This window comes from Diabrotica undecimpunctata, chromosome 8, assembly GCF_040954645.1.
Source record: "Diabrotica undecimpunctata isolate CICGRU chromosome 8, icDiaUnde3, whole genome shotgun sequence".
Taxonomy (NCBI): Eukaryota; Metazoa; Arthropoda; class Insecta; order Coleoptera; family Chrysomelidae; genus Diabrotica; species Diabrotica undecimpunctata.
The window spans coordinates 112,683,593-112,692,954 of record NC_092810.1 but is presented as its reverse complement, the minus strand read 5'-3'; the positions used below and the strand labels follow the sequence as shown (position 1 = coordinate 112,692,954).

The following is a 9,362-nucleotide window of genomic DNA, read 5'->3' as shown; positions in this document are numbered from 1 at the left end:
TTTACTTTAATTGCTATCGACACATTTAACTTCATCTTTCATCACTAGATGTCTCTAGTAGCATACTCTGGTAATTATTTTTCTATAATTGCTAGAGTAGTCGGTGCGTTTTGGTTTAGTTTGAGTTTTCTTACAAGCTCTCTCTGATGACGGGAAGACCCAGAAACACGTGTCAGGGAGTGGTAAGAAACTCAAATTAAATCGAAACGCAACCATTTTCGAATATTGGTATAGATTATTTCAAGAATATTATTTTTAATAAAGAAATTTCCATTGATTTAAAACCATTTTTATTCAATACAATAACAAGGACGGTCGAAAACAATTTTACAGATACCAACTTCCATTTGATGGACACGGTGGACACGACTTTTGTACTAATACAAAATTAACACGGACACGGCAGACATGGAGACGGACAAGCAAATGGTGGTATACATGGAGCAAAAGGTGCACAAGGTGCTGGTGGAGGGCATGCTGGAATCGGAACAGCTGGTGAAACTGGGCAGACTTTTCCAACAGGTACTGGAGGTGGACATGGTGGTGGACAGCAAGGTGGAGGTGGAGCAGCTGCAATTAGTGGAACTTGCGGTGGTGGGCACGGCGGACAAGGTGAACAAGGTGGACCGCAAGGTGCACATGGACCACAAGGTGCACATGGACCACAAGGTGCGCATGGGCCACAAGGTGCGCATGGGCCACAAGGAGGGCAGGGTCCGCATGGTTGGCATGGTGGAAGTCTGACGAAGGCTGGATAACATTGGTATTTTTCGAGATCTTCCATACCACAAACTGATTTTCCTAAATGTTTACCTAAAACGAAATATTTTTTAGTAAGATTATTTTATTTTGTAAACATGTGAACCGTATTAGAGCGTTTGTTGAGAAACATGTTCTTGGACTTCACTTTCATGTAAGCAGAGAAGAATCGCAGATAGTTGATAACTCAAATATTTACATAAAGACAACAAATTCAATCGAGATTATACTATAAAATGCTGGCGTTTTTATAAATGTAAACTGTCAGATAATATTAGAACAAGTAAGAGGTATTATTTTAATACATTTATAAATCATAAAATTTAGGAGTTAGTATTCTAAATCGACTTAATAAAAAAATAATAAATTGTATTATATTATAATATCTCTGTTTGTAAATTTTAATATATAATACCCAAAATTAAGTTCTTCTGGGTTATCTGACCTTCACACATATTCGTAATTATTTTAAAGATCGAAGAATTGAAAAAAAATTGTTGCCACAAATTGTTAGTTGATCCGTCATCGTGGCTCCACCATATTTCAACAATTCAGTTGTTATACCATCTTTACCTGCAGCTTTTCTGTTGTTTCAGTTTTCAAGTGTTTTTTGTAATTCATGCTTGCTTATGTGAACTTTTATTATAATTTCTGCTGTTCAATTCAAACAACCTTTTTAATGTGTTTTGTGTCTAATAATATCTTCACCTCCGCTCTTTGACCTTTTGTAAAGCTCCATATTTCTTTTGGAAACCATGGAAAGATCAGAAACACATAAAGGATAGACAACATGTATAAGTAGGTACAAGATAGAAAGGGACAATGGAAGAGGCACATTAATATAATTGCAGAAAACAAAGAAGTGAGGATACCCAAAGACAAGTCACCAATTAAGAGAAGTACAGGTTGTTTTAGATAGAGATGGAATGATTAAGTGCCAATAGCACAGAAACATAAACAATCAGAATGCCCAATCTGCTTGTCAAGATAAGTACGCGCATCTCGTTCGCGCAGACGGAATCAGCCATGTTTTAAACGGAACCAGTGCTGTTTAGTGAAATTTTATCTGTTGTGCATAGAAAAATTAACCCGGTTTAATTTATTTACGGCAACCATAGACATAATTAACGTACTAAGTTAATTATCTCTAAAAATTTAAATTACATGTCTGTCGTAGCTTGTCACAAATTTCTCAATTCGAGTCTATGTTTCCGTTTAAAATATGGCGATCGCATGCTGACAAACTTCAAAGGCGGCATCTGAGAATAGGCATTCTGATTGTTATTTATTCTGTGACAACAGCATAAGAGGTAACATTGAAAAAAAACTAACAATATGCCTTAAACATAGAGGACGAAGATCCTAATTTTTACTAAATCATTTTAATCATGTTAGGTAGTTACCGTTAGCAAAAGCACTAGGTCCGCATCTAGGCTCAGGACAATTAACACAGCATGGACCTCCTTGGCACTCAACTCTGGGGCAATCATCTTGAAGCCCATTTTTTCTTTCACAGTCGCAACCAATGTATAGAATACTAGCACGAAGTTCCCGAGATTTGGACCTGAAATGAATATATTGTATACATTATCCAAAAATATAAGGAATTCTGGATATAGAATAGGTGAATTTATAATAAGTCCGTAGATAAAAAAAATTGAACACCGCTAGCCAGATGTCATTTTTTTGTGTTAGACTTTGTAATAGTTACACATTATTTTGAACTTAATTATAATAGGTTATTATTAGGGGGACTTTTATTTTCTAAATTTTCAAAAAATCGATTTTTGTTTTTTTTTACGTAAAAACATTTCTTACTATCGTAGAAATACTGTCCTCAAATTTTATTAAGAAATTCGAAATAGAAACGAAGTTATAGCTGTATTTATAACGCAACGCACCGGAGCTAAAACTCGTTTGTATACAATACCGCGCGCCCCACTTCACCTGTGCACCTACAACTCGACAATTGCTTTCTAAAACTTGTTTTATATTATTGAAATTTATCGAAAACGATTATTATTTGGAAAAATGGAAAAAAGAGTTCGAATCTGGTGGTCTTTTAAAAGGCGGTCGAAGAAAGGGGACACATGTTTCGACAGAGTGCCATTCTCAAGTGATTAATTTTTGGTTTGCCTTTACACTTTATAGTTTTTAACTGAATAAGTTGAGGAGGGGAGTTTGTCTTAAGTTGGTCATTTAGATTGTCTGTATTTGTTAATTTGTTAATTTCCATAGATTCTAGTAAATATAGCTTAAGGCCTTTATTTTAAATGTGAAGAATTTGAAATTCGCCATTAAAAGAATGATTTTGGTCTAGAACAGCCATACTCACTACGCGGCCCGTGGGCCACATGCGGCCCTTGGAGCGATTTTTCGCGGCCCTCAGACTGCTAGGCAGTAAAACAAAATTTGCGAGTTATAATATAATTACGTTTCTATTTATGTATTTAATCAGATAACAGTAGTGTAGAGCGGCGCCATGCATTGTACCGCATTTCGCATTAGTCATCTTTACCCCCACCACAGCCGGAAATTTTAACAAAAAAGATGAAGCCGTTTTCATAATTATTCATAATTTTACTTGGTGTCTTAAAGTAGCGTTTATCACTGTTACAATGAGCATTATGAATGAAACATCGACCAAATTGCAAAAAAACTACAATAACATTATAACGAAAATGATGAGTATTGTGTTTTCACTGGAGCAGAAGCTGAAAATGTAGAAATGTCAAATGAAGATTATTCCAGTTTTCCTTCCGTTAAAGCAATGTTTGATGAAAATCCAGATGAAACTCAATAGATTTCTGACCTACTGAAGCTGTAAGCAGACCTAAAGGATGAAATGTCTGTGAGGTTTAGTGACTTCAGGAAGTTTCAAGAACTATTTCGCTTGGTGGAAAATCCATGGGCAATAACAACAGCAAATGTAGCTTATCTTTTCATTTTTGGATACGAAGCTAGGGATTTGAAAAATAAGTAAATAAGAATGATACAGAGCTCAAAAGTATTTTTGAAGAAAAAAAGAAGGAAAAAGCTCACTATAACTTTTAGAAAGCAGTTGAAAATGACAAACTTCCTAACTTAATTGACTGTGCTCAGAAAATTTTGTGTATTTTTGCATCTACATATGTCTGAGAATCTACATTCAGTAAGCTGAAGTTCATAAAAAACAAGTACAGATCTAGGCTAACTAGCTAACTAACATTTTGAGAATTTCAGTTTCTTCCCAACCTGCTAACATAGATGCCATTCTAGAGAGCTGTGAAAGATTTCGCGCGTCGATTTCAAAGAATTAACAAATTCAGGACTTGAAATTCCTGGAGTCAAGTAAAAGACATTTTCCTACTTGTTACATACAAAACAGTCCATATAATTTATAACTATATTGTTTTTAAGTAACTTGTAATAAACTTATGTTATAGTCATATAGTTTTAAAGTTATTTCATACCACCACTTGTACTTGCGGCCCTGAGGAAAATTACATTTAAACTATTAGGCTCTCAAAGAAATCCTAGTGAGGATCCCTGGTCTAGAAGGTGAAGTGCGTATGTAAAATATATTATTCAAATTCCTATTATGTTCTGCTATAGATTTGTTGAAAGTTCTACCAGTTTGACCGATGTAAGTTTTTGAGCAGTCGCCACTATTTTAGTTTGTATAGACCTCTGTATGTTGTTTCTTTTGGCTCTTGTTGTCCTTAAAATATTTGCCTAAGTTGTTTGTTCTAAAATTTGGTATTATTCCTTTATTTTTTATGTTTTGACGTGACAACGTCTTAAATTAGGTTGTGGCTCGGAGTCACTCATGAAAAAGTGTAACGCCCGCTCACGTCTGTTACGATGAGTCACCGAACGAGAGAGAGGCCCGCCGGACCGGCGAATGCCTTGCGTCTCTCTCCCACTCAAACATGATCGGTCCGCTGGTGCGATGCTATTTCTCCTATCATCGTCCTATCCTCAACAAAATCACTCAAATAGAAATTAGTTAAGTTTAAGTTTACATGTACAATGTTTTAGTAAACAAAATATATTTCTATAGTTAAAATTTGTGCAATTCTTATTTTCATTCAATTCCTTGTTCCTATTGTGCAATTTAATAATATTCATATCAATAAATATTCTACCGAGAAAAAGACGTTGTCACGTAAAATCTTCGCCCGTAAAACCGACTTTACAGGCAACCGATTTTTTTGAATATTTTTGTTGATATCTTGCCTGTATCTTCTTCTTTTGGTGCCTATTCGTTTCGAATATTGGCGATCATTCTGGCTATAGTTATGGCTATAATTATAATAACTGATGCTTTAAATAGATTAGTTGTTGTGGAGAACCATTTCCTCAGGTTTTTTAACCATGATATTCTTATTTTCCCAATTCCTCCCTTTCCGAATACTTTTCCTTGAAGGATTATTTTCAATAATCTGTATTTAGTGCCGTTTCTCATTATATGTCCTACATATTCTAACTTTCTCCTTTTAATGGTATACATCACCTCTCTTCATTTCCCCATTCTTCGTAGTACAGTCTCGTTGGTTATCTTGTCCGTCCACGATATCCTTAGGATTCTTCTGTATAGCCACATCTCGAAGGCTTCAAGTTTTTGCTGTAGCTTACTGAAGCTTGCCTGTATAATATATGTAATCGAGTAGAAGGTACTGGGTTTTTTTCTGGTCGTGGAAATATTAATTTCAAGGGTTTCTTATGCAGTTTTTGATTTATTATTTATTAGTTTAAGTCTCAAGAATTGAATCCCGTTGGAATTAAAAAAAAATGTTACAGGATGTCAGAAATGTGTCTCCCAAGTTAAAATGCATCTTTTGGAAGACATCCTCTGCAGTGATGAAAGGCAACTAAAAGTGTCAAAAAAATTTTTTTTAGATACCCAATATCCTTCTTAATAATAAATAAAAAAAATTATGACCATAAATATTGTCTTTTTTTCCAATTTAGAAAGTAAAAGTCCACTTAAACAATATATTTATTGTATCGACTGGGATAGGAGTAATTATATTTTTTGATAATAAACGATATTTGGTGTTAAAAAGGTGTTATATTTGCCGTTTAGATTAACAGCTCAGAAAAAGATTTACAAATTTCAAAGTGGTATTTAACTATTTGATATCTCTGTAGATTTTTGGCTGTTTTTTTATTAATTCTTTGAATAGAAGGATTATTTCGCTAGTTCTCAATTCTCCCATAATTTTATTGTGTTTAATAATTTTGTAAATAAAGCTGCTAGTTATTCCACCATGGCTGCTCCAAAAAATTATAACAGTTCATTTGGTATCCGTTTTTACCAACAGGTTTTCTTTATTCGTTTGTAGTCCCTTTGTAAACAGCTTCTTTAGCATATCCTATATGTTTCTGGTCTTTGGTTTCTTCAGATTCGTTCGTTGGCCTCTTAAAAAGATTATAAAACGTCATATTTAATTTGGTGGACCATAAAAATCATGCTCCGTTTCTTTTGAAATGTTCTCAGTGATCTTTTTTGATTCTTTTAACAAGTAGATGTGTTTCAATTCTTATTTTGAAATTGTCGTACGCTTTTTGGGTCTAGTTCAATATATTTTAGGTAAGCCTTTTCTTTATTTTACATTTTTCCTTCCTTATGGAGTAGTAGTAGTACCATGTAGTGTTTTGCCATGTAAGGGCAATTTATTACTTTGTCTTTCTTTCGCCAAAAACTTCCTTGGGTAAGCCTAAGATATATGCTTTCATTTTTGCCCAGTTTTCTTTGACTTCAACACTTTTTACCATATATATGTTTCTACTTCTTTCTGTTATACTTTTTTAGAATAGATATAAATCGTCATGTAGGATTTAAACTTTTATCTATGTGGTAAGTATTTTTAATGTGTTCATGCACTCAGTTTTATTTGCAAATATTGAAAAGTGTTAATAGGAATACGAAATGAAACAAAGCAGTTGGTAAGAAGAACAAAAAATGAACACTGGGAATAGTTTACAAAAAGGATGGAAAGCAACTTCCACGGTACACAAAAAAAATTTGAAGATTCATAAGAAACCAACGGAAAGAAATGGCAAAATTAAAGTATTGCAATAACATACCAGCAAACGAATAGGAAAGATACGTGACGGAACTGTTAAAGGAAAGGAAAATAATAATCAACACAATAACGTACCTGAACTAAGACACAAAATAGAAATCAAGTTTTCAGGAAGTAGAGATAGCCATAAATTCATTCAAAAATGGAAAGTCATCAGGACCAGACGGAATAACCAACGAGCTTCTAAAACACAGAGAAGAAAGTATAACCCTAGATATGACAAAACTTAATGATACCAGAACTAAGATTGTACTGCAAGATACCAGACGCATGGAGAGACAGCATAATAATTCCAATGTTCAAGAAAGGAGATATAGAAGACCCCAACAATTATAGAGGTATAAATCTACTGAAATGAAATAAAAACTAACGGAGAAGAAACAGATCACATAAAACTACTACGTAGAGTTAGACAGGGATGTATCCTATCGCCGTTGATATTTAATATGTACTCAGAGGCTCTTTACTCAAAATTTTTAACGAGGCTCTTTACGGAATAGACGAAGGCATCCTTCTAAATGGTGAAAGAGTAAACAATGTTAGATATGCCGACGACACCATGGTGATAGCAGATAGTTTAGAGGGACTTCAGAGGCTAATGGACAGAATAAACGAGTACAGTCAACAGTACGGACTAAACATTCTTCTTCTTCTCATTGCGCCGTCTCCTTTCGAAGGTTGGCGATCCAAATGGCAATTGTAGTTTTGGAAACTGCTGCGCAAAAGATCTCTGCGGATGAGCGGTCGAACCATCTCCTCAGGTCTTTCAGCCACGAGTTCTGGCGTCTTCCTACTGATCTTTTGCCCTGTACTTTTCCTTCCAGTATAACTTGAAGTAATTCATATCTTTCGCCTCTCAGCACATGACCCAAGTATTGCATTTTCCTCTCTTTGATTATTCTTAGTAATTCTTTTTGTTTACACATGCGACAAAGTACCTCAACATTAGTAACTCTTTGTACCCATAACGGAAAGGCCCCATAGGAAGAAAGTTCAACACGTGACGCTATATTCTTGAAGCTATTTACTTTAATCTTGGAAGACTTAGGGCCGGTTGTTCGAACGCTAATCAAAACTTGATTGTAATCAAATATTTACTTATACTTAAGCAAATAGGTCACAGCAGCTGTCAAAATTATTAAAAATTGAATATTATTATTACTTATTTGTAAATAAAAACATGAAATTAACATCAAAAGGAGTTTAATTATGGTTTATTTTAAATTAAAACGCAAAATAATAAAATTGAATCAAATGAATCAGTCAACATAACCTCAAAATATGACGTATTTGATTTTAACTAAATATTTAAATACAATTAAGTTTTGATTAGCGTTCGAACAACCGGCCCTTTAATTATGGAAATTTTACTCCAAGACAGAATCAGAAAGAATGAGATTAGACACAAAACAAAGACACAGATGTAAGAGAAGTCACAGGAATGATATGGAGTTGGGCCGGATACGTGGTAAGACAATCTGAAAATAGATAAGCACGTGGAGTAACTGAAAGGAAATTAATACAAATGATAGGATATTCAAACCGACTTCAGAGAAAATGGGTAGATAAGAGAACTACAGCAACAAGAAATGGCTATGCAAAGTACATTAGACAAGAATTACTACTTTTAATAAACACTTTATTATTACTTTATGTCTAACTTTAAACTACACTGTTGATACTTAAAACTAAAGTGTTAATTTAAAAATAATCGAAGTTATGCATCTTTCTTAAATAAATAATACTGTGACTAGATATTTGTAAAATATTAAGTAGTTTTAATTAAAAATTTACCTGGTACAAGGGATACACTTAGGCATTCTATATGCAACCATCATCTGAGGAGGATTACATGGTACACAAGGTTGAGGCCCTTGATTAGGATTACACAGAGGTACAGCAGCAGGTGGAACTGGAGTGCAGATTGGCAGACACGGAGGAACACAGGCTGGCGGAATGCATACAGGTCCGCAACAACCAACAGGCACTGCTTTCGTCGCTGGTGGGCAAGTTCCTGGACAAAAAGCGGGACTAGGTACACACGGACCGCACGGTCCACATGGGCCACACGGTGCACATGAACCCGATGGAGGACAACCATCTAGTTTGCAAACTAAAGCTTTGAGATCATCCAATAATGATTTTCTTGTTTGAGATTTTGAATTATATCCGCATGCCATTTTTAACTTGATGTGAGTAATAATTTCGCAAACGAAAATTTAGAAAATGAAACGAAACACTTAAATTTTTTGAAGGTAATTTAAAATTAACTTTTTGACAAAAAATTTTGACAATTATGGCAAAGCTACATTGGGATACTTGATAAAAAATATATTTAGTCTACGTTATGGATTAGTGGCCTATTCATCCTACTGGCTTATTATATATGCAATGTATCAAATTATTCTCCTACTTCCTCCATTTTCCTGTAGTATCTTGTTTTCCGAATTATAAACAGGTCTTAATATTTTGTTCTTTTAGGGTAACACATTATTAATATTATGATTTGTATCGATTTAGACTATAATACAT

General features: G+C 34.2%; 1 protein-coding gene across 1 annotated transcript; it reads right to left on the bottom strand.

Moving 5' to 3' along the window:
- Nucleotides 1-267: 267 nt before the first annotated feature.
- Nucleotides 268-9,148, bottom strand: LOC140448525 (uncharacterized). The gene is made up of 3 exons (XM_072541609.1): nucleotides 8,625-9,148; nucleotides 2,163-2,323; nucleotides 268-813 (listed from the first exon to the last, which is right to left on the bottom strand). Exons 1-3 carry the CDS (start codon nucleotides 9,008-9,010, stop codon nucleotides 389-391), a joined length of 972 nt encoding a protein of 323 aa, XP_072397710.1. The 5' UTR covers nucleotides 9,011-9,148; the 3' UTR covers nucleotides 268-388.
- Nucleotides 9,149-9,362: the final 214 nt, after the last annotated feature.